Below are 18,133 nucleotides of genomic sequence, written 5' to 3'. Positions count from 1 at the left end.
ATGGAAATACCACAACCTGCAAGTTCCCCTCCAAGGTACACAACAACTTGAATTGGGAATATCTCGCCATTTCTTCGTCATCGCTGCATTGAAATCCTGGAGCTCCCTCCTAACAGTACTGTGGGTGTACCTACACCACACAAACTGCTCAGTTCCAGAAGGTGGCTCACTACCATCTTCTCAAGGGCATTCAGGGAGAAGTAATAAATGCGATGCCGATATCCCAAGAATTCATTAAAAAAACAACAGTACTTCTTGTGGCCTAATTTAATTTGCACCAAGCAGAATTTTATGTCCCGTGGGCAGGCGTGTGCCTGACCCGATCAGGCATTAAATCGCACGAGATGATATCAGGCAAGCATCCTTACATCATCTCGCGCTTGCGCGATATTTCGCTCGGTGGGCGCATGCAAAAGTCGGAAGCGCGCCTGCCGACAATCAAGAGGGCTAACAAGCCCACAAACAATGCAATTGTCTCCGATTTTTTGTGGCCCATCCAACCTTATGATTGGTGGATGGCCGAATCAGCCAGGCAGACTTTGCAGGATGAGGTTTCCATTATTAAATAAAATAAAAATAAAAATCTGTGGGCAGTACTTTTATCATCTATATATTCAGGTGCATTATTGTGATGTTTGGACTTTTTTTTCTGATTTTCAAAACTTTATTTCATGGTTTTCAGTCTGCAGTTCCCTGAAGTAGCTCTCTGCCTTCCTCAGCACTTGCCCACGCCCGTGTTGACATCATCACCTGCCCTCCTCCCGGCCCCACCCTGCCAGCGCTGAGCTTTTCAAACCGTTATTTGGCCATCCAGCACAAAATCATGATCAGGGGCTGGTCATGATCGGCATTCCATTCCCAGCCAAAAACCTGCCCGCCAAGCTGAAAATTCAGGCCTTGGTGACAAACTAAGATATAAATTGTTAAAGTACTTTATCTCACAGTAAGAATAGCCAGTATGACCAAATTCACTTAATTCAAATGGCACAACTTATTTTCAGGTAATTATACAAAGTAAAGAACATACCATACTAGCACACAATAGTGGTTTGTCTTGAGAAATAAGATAGCTTCTAATCTTTTCAGTCTTGATTCATGTCCTACTCCAGAGACACACCACCAATAGCTGACTACAAAAGTGATTAAAGGCTCAAAATAGCAGCCAACACTACTTTTGCCCCTATCATGTAAAGGCTGTATACTAGAGTAGCGCTAGGTAGCTAGTGTTCAGGCAGTTTCCCCAACAATATGACTGAAATCAGAAATCACTCTGTAGGGAGCTGCAGACATGAGCTTGAGTCTGTGGCACAGCATGGCACAGCTTTGTCAGAAACAATGGGCCGAATTTAATTCACATGTTGAACACCAGCTAGGGGAAGCATTGATGGTGGCAAGGGCGCAGAATGTGCCCTGGGTGGGGGACTTCAATGACCATCGCCAAGAGTGGCTCGGTAACGCCACTACTCACCGAGCTGGCTGAGTATTGAAGAACATTAAGATAAAATTAAAATACTGCAAATACTGGAAATCTGAAACAAAAACAGAAAATGCTGGAAAAACTCAGCAGGTCTAGCAGCATCTATGGACAGAGAAACAGAGTTACTGTTTCGAGTCTGTATGACCCTTCTTCAGAGCTCTGTTTTTCTGTTTTTGTACTAAAGAACATAACTGCTAAACTTTGTCTGCAGCAGGTGATGAGGAAACCAACAAGAGAGAAAAACATCCTCCTCACCAAACAGCCTATCACAGATGCATCTGTCCATGGCAGCATCGGTAGGAGTGACCATCGCACAGTCCTTGTGGAGACAAAGTCCCGTCTTCACACATCTTGTTGTGTGGCACTACCACATTACTAAATGGGTTAGATTTCGAACAGATCTAGCAACTCAAGACTGGACATCCATGAGATGCTATGGGCCATCAGTAGCAGCAGAATTGCACTCAACCACAGTCTGTAAACTCATGGCCTATCCCCCACTCTACCATTACCACCAGGCCAGGGATCAACCCTGGTTCAATGAAGAGTGCAGGAGGGCATGCCAGGAGCAGCACCAGGCATACCTAAAAATGAGGTGCCAACCTGGTGAAGGTACGTCTCAGGACTACTTGCATTCCAAACAGCATAAGCAGCATACAGTAGACACAGCTAAGCGATCCCACAACCAATGGACCAGATCTAAGCTCTGCAGTCCTACCACATCCAGTTGTGAATGGTGGAGGACAATTAAACAACTCACTGGAGGAGGAGGCTCCACAAATATCCCCATCCTCAAAGATGGGGAAGCCCAGCACATCAGTACAAAAGATAAGGCTGAAGCATTTGCTGCAATCTTCAGCCAGAAGTGCCGAATGAATGATCCCTCTCGGCCTCCTCCAGAGGTCCCCAGCATCATGAATGCGAGTCTTCAGACAATTCGATTCACTCCATGTCATGTCAAAAAATGGCTGAAGCCAACGGATCCTGCAAAGGCTATGGGGCCTGAAAATATTCCAGCAATGGTACTGAAGACTTATGCTCCAGAACATGCCATGCCCCTAGTCACGTTGCCCTTGTACAGCTACAACACTGACACCTACCTGGCAATGTGGAAGATTACCCAGGTACGTCCCATCCACAAAAAGCAGGACAAATCCAACCTGGCCAATTAATGTCCATCAGTTTACCCTCGATAATCAGAAAAGTGATGGAAGGGATCATCAACAGTGCTATCAAGCAGCACTTACTTAAAAATAACCCGCTCACCGATGCTCAGTTTGGGTTGTGCCAGGATCATTCAGCTCCTGAACTCATTACAGCCTTGCTCCAAACATCAGCATTCTGATGTTGGGCATTGACTTGAAATGTTAACTCTGTTTCTAAGAACATAAGGACATAAGAAATAGGAACAGGAGTAGGCCAGTCAGCCCCTTGAGCCTGCTCTGCTGTTCAATAAGATCATGGCTGATCTTCTTGTGTTTCAATTTCCACATTCCCATTTAACCCCAATAACCTTTGATTCCCTTGCCTAACAACAATCTATCTACCTCTGCCTTAAAAATATTCACAGACCCCGCCTCCACCACCTTCTGAGGCAGAGAATTCCAGTCGCAATTCTCCTCATCTCTGTCCTAAAATGGCAACCCCTAATTTTAAAACAGTGCTCCCTAGTTCTGGACTCACCCATAAGAGGAAACATCCTTTTGACGTCCACCTTGTCAAGGCCGTTCAGGATCTTGTACACTTCAATCAAATTACCCCTCACTTTTCTAAACTCCAGCAGAAACAAGCCCAGTTTGTCCGACCTTTCCTCATAAGGCAACCCACTCGTTCCAGCTATCAATCTAGTAAACCTCCTTTGAACTGCCTCCAATGCATTTTCATCCTTCTTTAAATAAGGAGACCAAAATTACACACAGTATTCTAGCTGTGGCCTCACCAATGCTCTATATAACTGAAGCATAACATCCTTACTTTTATGTTCAATCCTTCTCATAATAAAGGATAGCATTCCATTAGCCTTCTCCCCACAGATGCTGCTTGACCTGCTGAGTATTTCCAGCATTTTAGTTTTTTATTTCAGATTTACAGCATCTCTGTGATTTTGCTTTTGTGCGGGCTATTATTCCCTCCCCTAGCACTGTCCAGGAGCAGTTTTGGGTGTGACAGAAGGGTACTGCACCAGGAATCTTGCTTTACAATCTTGGTTTCAAAATACAAGCAAAATACTGCGGATGCTGGTAATCTGAAATAAAAATTGTAAAGAACATATTTTTATTTTTTGGACTGTGGCTTTAAGATTGAACTGTGGCTTTAAAAACTACCATGGCTGCAGTTTAAAAAAGGTTCAATGAAGTAGGAAGAATAAAATCTACAATGCTGCTATCTCCTGGAACAGTGTGTGCCAGGTTCGACAGAATAGTGCTAGAACGGAGACCTGGTTTAAGAGGGAACTGCCTAGCGACAGCGTTTTGATTGGCTCCTGACCAAATGGCCAGGTTCTGTGCAGTAGATCAACTCCTAGCCTGAAAAGAGAAAAGACCTAAATCTCTCCTGTGTTTTGTAAGACCTCAGTAATCCTGCTGTAGTAACTAGATGGCTACTCCTCACATTGCTGTACCTACTTTCTATGAGAAACCTGTCAGGAGGAAAAGGAGAAAAATCACCTGCAGAGACATTAAAAGCAAGTTTCAACCAGAGAACCTCAGACTGCAAGTGCTGGGAGACCACCTCGTGTCAGCCATAACATCCTGCAAGAAATTTGGAAGAAAGCAATCAAAGTCAACCCATCTAATCCTGAACTCCAGATTGGTGCAATTGAACTGTTTTATCTCACCCTTAAAATCCATGTTTTGTGTGTCATGTGTGTGTGTGTGTGTGTGTGTGTATGTGTTTATGTATAGTGGTTTAAGTTAGAGTTAAAAGTTAGTTCATATTTCTTTCTTTTGCCACTGGTTACAGACAATTTTTTTAATAAACAGTTATTTAATTGTTAAGTTTACAAACCTGGTGCTCGTATTCTGTTAACCTAAATTAAACAGTTAGGTAGAATTGGGGCAATCTGGTGGTCTGATTAAACTTCTCATATTTGTCACGGCTCGGTTAACAATGGGACATGATATGACAGCACACTATTCCCAGTGAGTTGTGACAAAACAGAAAATGCTTGAAAAGCTCAGCAGGTCTGACAGCATCTGTGAAGAGAGAAACAGAGTTAATGTTTCGAGTCCATATGACTCTTCTTCAGTGCTCTGAAGAAGCTTCATATGGACTCAAAACGTTAACCATGTTTCTCTCTCCACAGATGCTGTCAAACCTGCTGAGTTTTTCGAGCGTTTTTATGTTTTTATTTGGTTTGTAAATGTCCTGTGACATTTACAATGTCACCTAATTAAAACCTGCAGCTCAGACGTTCAGATTGTATAAAATCAAAATCCACATTTAGTTAAAAGTAAAATACTGCGGATGCTGGAAATTTGAAACAAAAACAGAAAATGCTGGAAAAACTCAGCGGGTCTAGCAGCATCTGTGGAGAGAAAGACAGAGTCAATGTTTTGAGCCTGTATGACTCTTCTTTAGAGCACATTTAGTTCATCTTTCCTTATTTTGTAGAGGAAGGTTCAAGATGGAAGTGGGGTTGAGAAATCATTTCTCAAGCATTTTTCTTCTAATCTGTGTGTATGTTCATAGTACTTTTTCCCTTCCTTTTTATTGTGCACAAGTGCTTGTCCATATTTCCATCTCTTTGTGTGTGTGTAGAAATAGAACTGACTTGCAGTTAATATTAAAATACCCAAGTAACTTTTTTGTCTTTGCTCAGTGGATTTACTAGTGAATCGTTGGAAAACTGGATTGCTGGCCCCAAGAGAAATGTTTGGCTCTATGGCATGTGTTCGACTCCCAGACTGTCTACTTAACAATGGATATGCAAATTATGAGCAGGCAGAGATCATCCAGAATGTCCTTTACAGCCAGTATAACATTGAGGTATGGTAGATGATATTTATCACATAATTCCTGTTTATTTTTCACATTGTCAGCATAAAATAATTTAGTTGTCCTTTTTTCATGTAACTAAAGGCCATTGATGCCATTGAGGAAACCTGCATAGGCCATACAGGTAGCAGCCCCTTGGCGCTGTGAGTTCCTGGGGAATTGACATAGTCTGCGTAGTGCCGTTTTAAAGTGGCTCTACCTGAATGAATTTTTCTGACTTTGATTTTTACAGGTAATAGTGCAGGATTTTTATCTGGACAGCTTCTGACCAGTGGTCTTTTAAAATTAATATATGTTTACCAAAGTGTAATTGACCTACCAGAAGTATAATTGATACGTCCATGGGTTAATGTTTATTTAAATCCCCTATGAGTGAGATCATGCTGCTATGCCATGGCTAAGATAGCAGCAGCTGCCTGGGCACCCCTGAAATCTTCCTTATAAGGAATAAGTAATAGTGACACTGTAGTTCTAAACAAGAGGTAAAGGAACTACATGTGGGTACAAAGAAAGATAGCGTGGTATGGGTGGGCAAGGGTGCTAACCCTCCGCCTTTGGATGGGACTCTACCACAATGAGTGATTGCTCCTGACTGCTGCTACAGGTGGCATGGGAGAAAGAGTTCTTGTTTACGTAGATTGTGCATGTGCAGTACCCTGGGTATCATGGCTTACAACCAAACTATGTTGAATGGCGGAGCAGGGTCGAAGGGCCAAATGACCTACTCCTGCTCCTATTCTCTGTGTTTCTATGTTTTTCTATGTATGAGCCCTCTAGTCTCCCTGCTATTTGGAAACATCACTTGATTGTCGTCTATGAGGATGATATCCTTGAGGCATAAGAACATAACAAAAGAAGTAAAAGCAAGAGTAGACTATTTCACCTCTTGAGCCTACTCCGCCATTCTATCATGCCATGATTGTTCTTCCCTACAGTATCCTTTACTATGAGATCATTAATTAATCCTGCCTCATTACACATTACCAGGCCTAAATAGGTTCCAGAACGTATTGTTCGGAAAAACTGTCCCAAATAGACTCTATGTACTCATTCTCAACTAAAACTACCTTTGCCAATTTGATTCGTCCAATCTATATGAAGATAAAAATCATCCGTGATTATTGGGGTACCTTTCTTAGAAGCCTCCATTATTTCTTGATTTATACTCTGCCCTACAGTGCAGCTAGCTACTGTTAGCAGGGTCTATAAACTACTCCCACCAGTGACATTTTTCCCTTGCTATTTTGTATCTCCACCCAAACTGATTCTACATCTTGATCATCCAGCCAAGATAATTTGTCACTACCTTTATTGACCTCAACTGTAATTAACAGAGCTACCACCCCGCCTCCTTTCCCATTCTTCCTACCCTTCTGAAATGTCAAATACCTTTGAATATTCAGTTCCCAGCTTTGGTTGCCTTGCAGCCGCAACTCTCTAATGGTTATCTTATCACATCCAATTATTTCAATTTGTGCTATCAATTTATTCACCTTGTAATGAATGCTGCATGCAGATAAAGAGCCTTTAATTCTGCCTTTACTATTTTTCCTGATTCTGACACCATTTGCTGTGTATTATTGTTTGTACACTCTGACCCTTCCTATCTGGTTATCATTCCCCATTATCGCTACTCCATTGCCTTGTCCTTTCTCATTAACTTTCTAAATCTCGTCTCCTATGAACACTTGCCAGGACACTGAACCCAAGGCAGTTTAAGTGCCCCATTGGTACAGATCCCTCTCCTCCCAGTCCTAGGGCAGGACTTGGCCCTTGGCGGGAGTGCTCGGCCTGCCCACAATCGGCCCCGCACCACGATTTCATGCGAGCAGGTCAATTAAGACCCACCCTGCGTGGATTGCGAGCAGCAGCGCTGAGCACTGCCTGTGCAGGCGGGAGGAGGAGGGAGACCTGGACCTGGCGTGCAGTTCGCGCATGCACGCAAAAAATTAATACAGTAAAGATTTAATAAAACATATCCCCTAAGTCACATGAGATGGGACATAGTTCTAATTCCAAAATAAAGTTTTTATTTAATGTTTATTTGCTTTAGGAAACCTCATCCCACTCGTGGATGAGGTTTCCTAAAAAATGTAAAGGCTGCTTCGTCTTTTCGCATGCCTGCCAGCCGACTCTGGCACGCGCCTGCCGAACAAAATATCACGCAAGTGCGTGATGACATTGGGACACACGCATGCCGAGCATAATATTCTTCCCCTAATGTTAGAGTCCCATGAGTCGAAACCCATTTCTCCTACACCAATCTTTGAGCCACGCTTTCAACTCTCTAATCTTATTTATCCAATGCCAATTTACTCTTGGCTCAGGTAGTAATCCTAAAGGGGGAGGAGGGAGCATTGTGGTATTGTCGCTGGACTAGTATTCCAGAGTCCTAGTGTAAAGCTTTGGGGACCAGGATTCAAATCCCACCACAGCTAATGGTGAAATTTGAACTCAGTAAAAATCTGGAATTAAAGTCTGATGATGACAACCATGAAACCATTGCCAATTGTCATAAAAACCCATCTGGTTCACTAATATCCTTTAGGGCAGGAAATCTGCTGTCCTTATCTGATCTGGCCTACATGTGACTCCAAACCCACAGCAATGTGGTTGACTCTTAAATGCCCTCTGAACAAGGGCAGTTAGGGATGGGTAATAAATGTTGGCCAAGCCAACAACAGCCATGCCTCATGAATGAATAAAAAAAAATTATTGCCTTTGTTATTCTGCTTTTTAATTTAGCAACCAGCTGCTCATTGTCCCTCAGCAGAACCTCCTAATTATGCCCTTGGTGTAAGATTTCCAGAAGGCATTTGATAAGGTGCCACATCAAAGGTCATTGTGGAAAATAAAAGCTCATGGTGTCGGGGGTAACATATTGGCATGGATAGAAGATTGTCTAGCTGTCAGAAAACAGAGTAGGCATAAATGGGCCATCATCTGGTTGGCAAAATGTCACAGGCTGGGGCCTCAACTTTTTAAAATTTACATAAGTGGCTTGGATGAAAGGACCGAGGGTATGGTTGCTAAATTTGCTGATGACACAATGGTAGGTAGGAAAGTAAGCTGTGAAGAGAACATAAGGATGCCACAAAGGGTTATAGATAGGTTAAGTGAGTGGGCAAAGATCTTGTAAATGGAGTATAATGTGGGAAAATGTGAAATTGTTTATTTTGGTAGGAAGAATAAAAAAGAAGCTTATTATCCAGATGGTGAGAGATTGCAGAGCTCTGAGATGCAGAGGGATCAGAGGGTGTTTTAGTGCGTGAATCGCAAAAGATTAGTATGCAGGTACAACAAATAATTAGAAAAGCTAATAGAATGTTATAGAATGCTATCAGTTATTGCGAGGGGAATTGAACACAAAGGTAGGAATAAAAGCAAAATACTATGGATGCTGGAAATCTGAAACAAAACCAGAAAGTGCTGGAAAAACTCAGCAGGTCTGACAGCATCTGTGGAGAGAGAAGCAGTTAACATTTTGAGTCCATATGACCCTTCCTCAGAGCTAGAGAAGTAGAAGTGTGATTAAATTTATACTGTTTAAGGGGGTGGAGCAGGCGAGGCTGGAAAGAAGGCCAACGATAGATGGGGACCAAGAAGAGATTGTAAAAGATATCATGAACAAAAGGACAAAGTGAGTATTAATGGCAGTGGTAAGGGCTAAAAAGGTGCTGATAGTGGCATAAAGGTAAGAAAGCAGAATGTGATAATAGCAGGACAAGGGTAAGCACCCTGAAAAGAATAACATGAATAAGGAACAGATGGCCCTGGTGGGGTGGGGGTGGGGGGAAAGAGGGATCGAAACTGGGATAAGAAGGGGGGATAAAACAATGAATAAATGAATGAAAATAAAAATAAAAATAAATGAATAAAAATAAAAACGAATTTTGAAAAAAAGGGGTGTGGATAGAGGATAGTGTTTATGGTCTGAAGTTGTTGAACTCAATTTTGAGTCCGGAAGGCCGTAAAGTGCCTAATCGGAAGATGAGGTGCTGTTCCTCCAGTTTGCGTTGGGCTTCACTGGAACATTGCAGCAGGCCAAGGACGGACATGTGGGCATGAGAGCAGGGTGGAGTGTTGAAATGGCAAGTAACAGGGAGGTCTGGATCATGCTGCGGACAGACCGAAGGTGTTCAGCAAAGTGGTCACCCAGTTTGTGTTTGGTCTCTCCAATGTAGAGGAGACTGCATTGGGAGCAGCAAATGCAGTAGACAAAAGTAGGAATGTTGTGCTTCAGTTGTACAGGGCATTTGTGAGACCACATCTGGAGTACTATGTATACGACTGGTCTCCTTATTTAAGGAAGGATGTAAATGCATTGGAAGCAGCTCAGGGAAGGTTTATCAAACTAATACCTGGAATGGCAGGTTGTCTTTTGAGGAAAGGTTGAACAAGCTTGGCTTGTATCCACTGGAGTTTAGAAGAGTAAGGGGCAACTTGATTGAAACATATAAAATCCTGAGTGGTCTTGCCAGGGTGGATGTGGAAAGGATATTTCTTCTTGTGACAGAATCTAGAACTAGGGGTCACTGTTTAAAAATGAGGGGTCACTCATTTAAGACAGAGATGAGGAGAAATTTTTTCTCTCAGAAGGTTATGAGTCTTTGGAACTCTTTTCCTCAAAAGGCAATGGAAGCAGAGTATTTGAATATTTTTAAGGTTGAAGTAAATGGATTGTTGATAAGCAAGGGGTGGGTGAAAGGTTATCAGGGGTAGGCGGGAATGTGGAGTTGAAGTTGCAATCAGACCAGCCATGATCTTATTGAATGGTGGAGCAGGTTTGAGGGGCTGAGTGGCCTACTCCTGCTTCTAATTCATAGGTTTGTATGTTTGTTGATCATTCTTCTCCCACTCCAAGTGCCTGTCCAGCTGTGAGGGGATATCTTTAACCCTAGGACCAGACAGGCAACACAGCCATCAGGACTCACACTCTTGACTTCAGGGAACAGTATCTATCCTCCTAACTATATTGTCCCTTACTACTGCTACAGTTCCTTTTTATTCCCCCCACTTGAATGGCTCCCAATACCACAGTGTTATGGTCAATACGCTCATCCCCCCTACAGTCCCTGTTCTCATCTATCACACTGGCTGCAAGAACCTCAAACCTGTTGGTTAATTGCAAGGGCTGCAAGAGCCTCCAGTGTTACCTCCTGGATCCCTAAATCTGCTTCACTCATAGTTACAACCTCTTGTCCCTTTCCATGGTCCAAATCTAATGTATCTGGCCTAAGGGGTGTGACTGCCTTCGGGACGAAATTGTCCAGAGAACTTCCCCCTCCCTGATGCAACATAGTGTTGGATCTCGGACTCCAGTCGATCAACTCTGTGGTTAAGTTCCCCGAGCTGCAGACACTTACAGCAGATATGGTTGCTGTGGGTCACATTGGTGTCCACCAACTCCCACATGCTACAGTTGGAACACATCACCTGCCCTGCCATCTGTGTTGTAATTTTATTTAACTAATTAGGGTTTCAAGTTTTGAGATATCACTCAACGATTATTCGTAGTTAAATCAAGTAGTTTAACTAGTTAAGCTCTAAATCTAATACAATAATTATGTCTCCCTGATACTAGTTCAAACTGCTGCCCCTGTTTAGAAAAAGAAAGAATCCTTAAAGCTCACCAACCAATCACCACCTACTTACCTAATTAATGCTTCAAGACTTCAACCCTCAGGGTTTGCTGTCTCCCACTCCCTCACTCAGACCACTCCTTGTTCTGTAAGGGTCTAGAACAGTATTTCTTGCCCTGCTGTACTGAATTCCCTCATTCACCAAATTCCCCAAGTTAAGTAAGTACTCTGTCTAGCAGTATTCTGTCGAGCTGAATTTTGCCACTACCAAAATTACCTGGAAACTGTGAGTGCAGAGCGAGCAGCTGGAGACATGAGATAACAGTGCAAATTGGAGAGGGAAGGGGACAGAATTGCACACTGGGAGAGAGAGAGGAGAGAGCTGCATGAATTATAGGGAGGGAGTGTTCATGTTGGCCTGTGATTTGTGCTGTTGTATTATGTGTTTTGTTACAAGAATCAGATAGCTTTGGTTCTTTGTGAGCACTGGATCTCATCTTCCTGAAGCTGTGCTTCAGTGGTAGGGTTGAAAATCAGTGAATTGAATTAGGTTTATTTTGGTTGTTTTGTTATTAAATTTATAACTTTCTGTTATTATAAAAAGTCATGGGGCGGAATTGTCCGAGATTTGCATTAAGGAATGCTTTCCCGCTGGCTGCAATGGCACTTTTCACACCGTATCGTCCCAATCCTGTCGCATTAATTATGTATTCCTAGGAAACACATGGTTTCGGTGGAGGGCAGCCTCTGATTCGCCCGCCATGCTGTCACCTCACTGCTTCCTCACGCCGGGTGCCATATTTAAACTGCAGCTGCCCACACAGTTTACAGTGCTTGCAGCCCAGGACTGCTCCAGTCAAGACATGGCCCTGAAAGCCAAGAAGAGTTCAGTGACCCATCACTGCAATACATTTTGGAGGCCCGCCATGATGTCCTCCACCCCTGCTCTGGCCACAGGAGGTCCAGCAATCTCGCCACTCCAGCTTGGGAGGCAGTGACAGTGGTGGTCACTGCCAACGCTGCACAAAAGATGTTGGCCATCCAGTGCAGAAAGAGGATGAATGATCTCATCTGTGCCACCAGGATAAGGAAACCATCTCATCACTCTAAACTCACACATTCAGAAGCCCATCACAATTTAACTGGCACCTCACTGACTACCAGCTCGAGGGATTTCACCACTCACTCTCTCACACACACCCTCTCATCTCCATCTGGCCAAAATACTTCTGTGATGTATGATTATATGAGCTATAAGCTAGCAAAAAAAACTGAACTGCATGCCTTAAGAGAAAGCCAGGTTATAGATGCTTGCAGCTATAATGTTCTGAAAATGCCTGATCTCAGAAGCTAAGCAGACTGGGTTAGTACTTTGATGGCAAACAGCCTGGGAATACCAGGTGCAGTAGGCTTTTTCTGCCAGCAGAGGCCGCTCACATCACCACTCTCCACATTCACTCTGCCACACAATGGATGGACAAGCTTTTTGCTGCTCACTTGTGCACTCTTTCACTCCCCCTCACTTTATTTTATCAATTTCTTTGCTGCATATTCTCCTGTTGCTACAAAGGCAAGGTAATCGACACAGAGTGAAAGGCATTTCACAGGTGAGAATGGATCTGGTATAAGTAAATTTGAATCAAAGACTGGCAGACAAATCAGTAACAGAACAATGGCAGAATTACTTGGAAAAACTCAGCAGGTCTGGCAGCATCGGCGGAGAAGAAAAGAGTTGACGTTTCGAGTCCTCATGACCCTTCGACAGAACTTGAGTCCAAGAAAGAGTTGAAATATAAGCTGGTTTAAGGTGTGTGGGTTTGGGGGGGGTGGGGGGGGCGGAGAGAGAGAGAGAGAGAGAAGTGGAGGGGGTTGGTGTGGTTGTAGGGACAAACAAGCAGTGATAGAAGCAGATCATCAAAAGATGTCACCAACAATAGAACAAAAGAACACATAGGTGTTAAAGTTGGTGATATTATCTAAACGAATGTGCTAATTAAGAATGGATGGTAGGGCACTCAAGGTATAGCTCTAGTGGGGGTGGGGAGAGCATAAAAGATTTTAAAATATTTAAAAATAATGGAAATAGGTGGGAAAAGAAAAATCTATATAATTTATTGGAAAAAAACAAAAGGAAGGGGGAAGCAGAAAGAGGGTGGCCATGGGGGAGGGAGCTCAAGACCTAAAGTTGTTGAATTCAGTATTCAGTCCAGAAGGCTGTAAAGTGCCTAGTCGGAAGATGAGGTGTTGTTCCTCCAGTTTGCGTTGGGCTTCACTGGAACAAGCGCAAGCTCCAACAACTCATCGACACCAACACCCATCTAGGACCCTCCACCCCTGCCTGTCCCTCCGTCCCCACCCCATCTTCCAATCCCAGCCCCAGCCGTGTATTCACTATACCCCCTGACCTTCCCCTCTCCGATGCTGAACATTCAGTGCTCAGCAAAGGACTTAGTTTCATACCCTTACGCCCTCACCTCAATGAATTTCGGGCTCGGCACGGTGCTGAACTCTTCTTCCGCCGTCTTCGTCTCCGGGCTCACTTCTTTGGGCAGGAGTCCTCTCCCCATTCAACGGATCCTTTCACCCACCTCCAATATTCTCCCTCCACCTGGACCCCTCCCTCTGGATTCTTACCTTCTCTTGATCTTTTCATTGAGAACTGTCGGCGCGACATTAGTCGTCTCAATTTCTCTGCTCCTCTCACCCATTCTAATCTCTCTCTCTCTGAACTTACTGCACTCCATTCTCTCAGGTCCAACCCTGATATTGTCATCAAACCCGCTGACAAGGGTGGTGCTGTTGTTGTCTGGCGCACTGACCTCTACCTCACGGAGGCTGAGCGTCAACTCGCAGACACTTCCTCCTACCTCTCCCTGGACCATGACCCCACCACTGAACATCAAGCCATTGTTTCCAGGACTGTCACTGACCTCATCTCCTCTGGGGATCTTCCTCCCACAGCTTCCAACCTGATAGTCGCCCAACCTCGGACGGCCCACTTCTATCTCCTGCCCAAAATCCACAAACAGAACTGCCCCGGTAGACCGATCGTCTCAGCTTCTTCCTGCTCCACAGAACTCATTTCTCGTTATCTTGACTCCCTTCTCTCTCCCCTTGTCCAGTCCCTTCCCACCTACATCCATGATTCCTCTGACACCTTACGTCACATCAACAACTTCCAGTTCCCTGGCCCCAACCGCTTCCTCTTCACCATGGACGTCCAATCCCTCTACACCTCCATCCCCCACCAGGATGGTCTGAGGGCCCTTAGCTTCTTCCTCGAACAGAGGCCCGAACAATCCCCATCCACCACTACTCTCCTCCGTCTGGCTGAACTTGTTCTCACGTTGAACAATTTCTCCTTCAACTCCTCTCACTTCCTCCAAATAAAAGGTGTGGCTATGGGTACCCGCATGGGCCCCAGCTATGCCTGTCTCTTTATGGGGTATGTGGAACATTCCTTGTTCCAGTCCTACTCCGGCCCCTTTCCACAACTCTTTCTCCGGTACATCGATGATTACTTCGGTGCTGCTTCATGCTCTCGTCGGGACTTGGAAAAATTTATTAATTTTGCTTCCAATCTCCACCCCTCCATCATTTTCACGTGGTCCATCTCTGACACTTCCCTCCCCTTCCTTGACCTCTCTGTCTCAATCTCTGGTGATAGACTGTCCACCAATATCCATTACAAACCCACCGACTCCCACAGCTACCTCGACTACAGCTCCTCACACCCCACTTCCTGTAAGGACTCCATCCCATTCTCTCAGTTCCTTCGCCTCCGTCGCATCTGTTCTGATGATGCTACCTTCAAAAACAGTTCCTCTGACATGTCTTCCTTCTTCCTTAACCGAGGTTTTCCACCCACGGTCGTTGACAGGGCCCTCAACCGTGTCCAGCCCATCTCCCGCGCATCCGCCCTCACGCCTTCTCCTCCCTTCCAGAAACATGATAGGGTCCCCCTTGTCCTCACTTATTACCCCACCAGCCTCCGCATTCAAAGGATCATCCTCCGCCATTTCCGCCAACTCCAGCATGATGCCACCACCAAACACATCTTCCCTTCACCCCCCCTATTGGCATTCCGTAGGGATCGCTCCCTCCGGGACACCCTGGTCCACTCCTCCATCACCCCCTACTCCTCAACCCCCTCCTATGGCATCACCCCATGCCCACGCAGAAGATGCAACACCTGCCCCTTCACTTCCTCTCTCCTCACCATCCAAGGCCCCAAATACTCCTTTCAAGTGAAGCAGCATTTCACTTGCATTTCCCCCAACTTAGTCTACTGCATTCATTGCTCCCAATGTGGTCTCCTCTACATTGGACAGACCAAACGTAAGCTGGGCGACCGCTTTGCAGAACACCTGCGGTCTGTCCGCAAGAATGATCCAAACCTCCCTGTCGCTTGCCATTTTAACACTCCACCCTGCTCTCTTGCCCACATGTCTGTCCTTGGCTTGAAATATAAGCTGGTTTAAGGTGAGTGGGGGGTGCGGAGAGAGAGAGAGATAAGTGGAGGGTGTTGGTGTGGTTGTAGGGACAAACAGGCAGTGATAGAAGCAGATCATCAAAAGACGTCACCAACAATAGAACAAAAGAACACATAGGTGTTATAGTTGGTGATATTATCTAAACGAATGTGCTAATTAAGAATGGATGGTAGGGCACTCAAGGTATAGCTCTAGTGGGGGTGGGGAGAGCATAAAAGATTTTAAAATATTTAAAAATAATGGAAATAGGTGGGAAAAGAAAAATCTATATAATTTATTGGAAAAAACAAAAGGAAGGGGGAAGCAGAAAGGGGGTGGTGATGGGGGAGGGAGTTCAAGACCTAAAGTTGTTGAATTCAATATTCAGTCCAGAAGGCTGTAAAGTGCCTAGTCGGAAGATGAGCTGTTGATCCTCCAGTTTGCGTTGGGCTTCATTGGAACAATGCAGCAAGCCAAGGACAGACATGTGGGCAAGAGAGCAGGGTGGAGTGTTAAAATGGCAAGCGACAGGGAGGTTTGGGTCATTCTTGCGGACAGACCGCAGGTGTTCTGCAAAGCGGTCGCCCAGCTTACGTTTGGTCTGTCCAATGTAGAGGAGACCACATTGGGAGCAATGAATGCAGTAGACTAAGTTGGGGGAATTGCAAGTGAAATGCTGCTTCACTTGAAAGGAGTATTTGGGGCCTTGGATGGTGAGGAGAGAGGAAGTGAAGGGGCAGGTGTTGCATCTTCTGCGTGGGCATGGGGTGATGCCATAGGAGGGGGTTGAGGAGTAGGGGGTGATGGAGGAGTGGACCAGGGTGTCCCGGAGGGAGCGATCCCTACGGAATGCCAATAGGGGGGGTGAAGGGAAGATGTGTTTGGTGGTGGCATCATGCTGGAGTTGGCGGAAATGGCGGAGGATGATCCTTTGAATGCGGAGGCTGGTGGGGTGATAAGTGAGGACAAGGGGGACCCTATCATGTTTCTGGAAGGGAGGAGAAGGCGTGAGGGCGGATGCGCGGGAGATGGGCCGGACACGGTTGAGGGCCCTGTCAACGACCGTGGGTGGAAAACCTCGGTTAAGGAAGAAGGAAGACATGTCAGAGGAACTGTTTTTGAAGGTAGCATCATCAGAACAGATGCGACGGAGGCGAAGGAACTGAGAGAATGGGATGGAGTCCCTACAGGAAGTGGGGTGTGAGGAGCTGTAGTCGAGGTAGCTGTGGGAGTCGGTGGGTTTGTAATGGATATTGGTGGACAGTCTATCACCAGAGATTGAGACAGAGAGGTCAAGGAAGGGGAGGGAAGTGTCAGAGATGGACCACGTGAAAATGATGGAGGGGTGGAGATTGGAAGCAAAATTAATAAATTTTTCCAAGTCCTGACGAGAGCATGAAGCAGCACCAAAGTAATCATCGATGTACCGGAGAAAGAGTTGTGGAAAGGGGCCGGAGTAGGACTGGAACAAGGAATGTTCCACATACCCCATAAAGAGACAGGCATAGCTGGGGCCCATGCGGGTACCCATAGCCACACCTTTTATTTGGAGGAAGTGAGAGGAGTTGAAGGAGAAATTGTTCAACGTGAGAACAAGTTCAGCCAGACGGAGGAGAGTAGTGGTGGATGGGGATTGTTCGGGCCTCTGTTCGAGGAAGAAGCTAAGGGCCCTCAGACCATCCTGGTGGGGGATGGAGGTGTAGAGGGATTGGACGTCCATGGTGAAGAGGAAGCGGTTGGGGCCAGGGAACTGGAAATTGTTGATGTGACGTAAGGTGTCAGAGGAATCATGGATGTAGGTGGGAAGGGACTGGACAAGGGGAGAGAGAAGGGAGTCAAGATAACGAGAAATGAGTTCTGTGGAGCAGGAGCAAGCTGAGACGATCGGTCTACCTGGGCAGTTCTGTTTGTGGATTTTGGGCAGGAGATAGAAGTGGGCCGTCCGAGGTTGGGCGACTATCAGGTTGGAAGCTGTGGGAGGAAGATCCCCAGAGGAGATGAGGTCAGTGACAGTCCTGGAAACAATGGCTTGATGTTCAGTGGTGGGGTCATGGTCCAGGGAGAGGTAGGAGGAAGTGTCTGCGAGTTGACGCTCAGCCTCCGCGAGGTAGAGGTCAGTGCGCCAGACAACAACAGCACCACCCTTGTCAGCGGGTTTGATGACAATATCAGGGTTGGACCTGAGAGAATGGAGTGCAGTAAGTTCAGAGAGAGAGAGATTAGAATGGGTGAGAGGAGCAGAGAAATTGAGACGACTAATGTCGCGCCGACAGTTCTCAATGAAAAGATCAAGAGAAGGTAAGAATCCAGAGGGAGGGGTCCAGGTGGAGGGAGAATATTGGAGGTGGGTGAAAGGATCCGTTGAATGGGGAGAGGACTCCTGCCCAAAGAAGTGAGCCCGGAGACGAAGACGGCGGAAGAAGAGTTCAGCACCGTGCCGAGCCCGAAATTCATTGAGGTGAGGGCGTAAGGGTATGAAACTAAGTCCTTTGCTGAGCACTGAATGTTCAGCATCGGAGAGGGGAAGGTCAGGGAGTATAGTGAATACACGGCTGGGGCTGGGATTGGAAGATGGGGTGGGGACGGAGGGACAGGCAGGGGTGGAG

At 45.6% G+C, this 18,133-nt stretch overlaps 1 protein-coding gene across 1 annotated transcript in view; it reads left to right on the top strand.

Moving 5' to 3' along the window:
- LOC121277702 (probable L-cysteine desulfhydrase, chloroplastic) overlaps positions 1-18,133 on the top strand; it is a 139,095-nt gene that overhangs the window by 93,850 nt on the left and 27,112 nt on the right. The window contains exon 12 of the mRNA XM_041187338.1: positions 5,298-5,464. Within this exon, the coding sequence (XP_041043272.1) occupies positions 5,298-5,464 (167 nt within the window). The remainder of the gene's footprint in view (positions 1-5,297; positions 5,465-18,133) is intronic.

The sequence above is a fragment of the Carcharodon carcharias genome, chromosome 5 (genome assembly GCF_017639515.1).
Source record: "Carcharodon carcharias isolate sCarCar2 chromosome 5, sCarCar2.pri, whole genome shotgun sequence".
Taxonomy (NCBI): Eukaryota; Metazoa; Chordata; class Chondrichthyes; order Lamniformes; family Lamnidae; genus Carcharodon; species Carcharodon carcharias.
The sequence above is the reverse complement of the archived record's forward strand: the minus strand, read 5'-3'. Positions and strand labels throughout refer to the sequence as shown.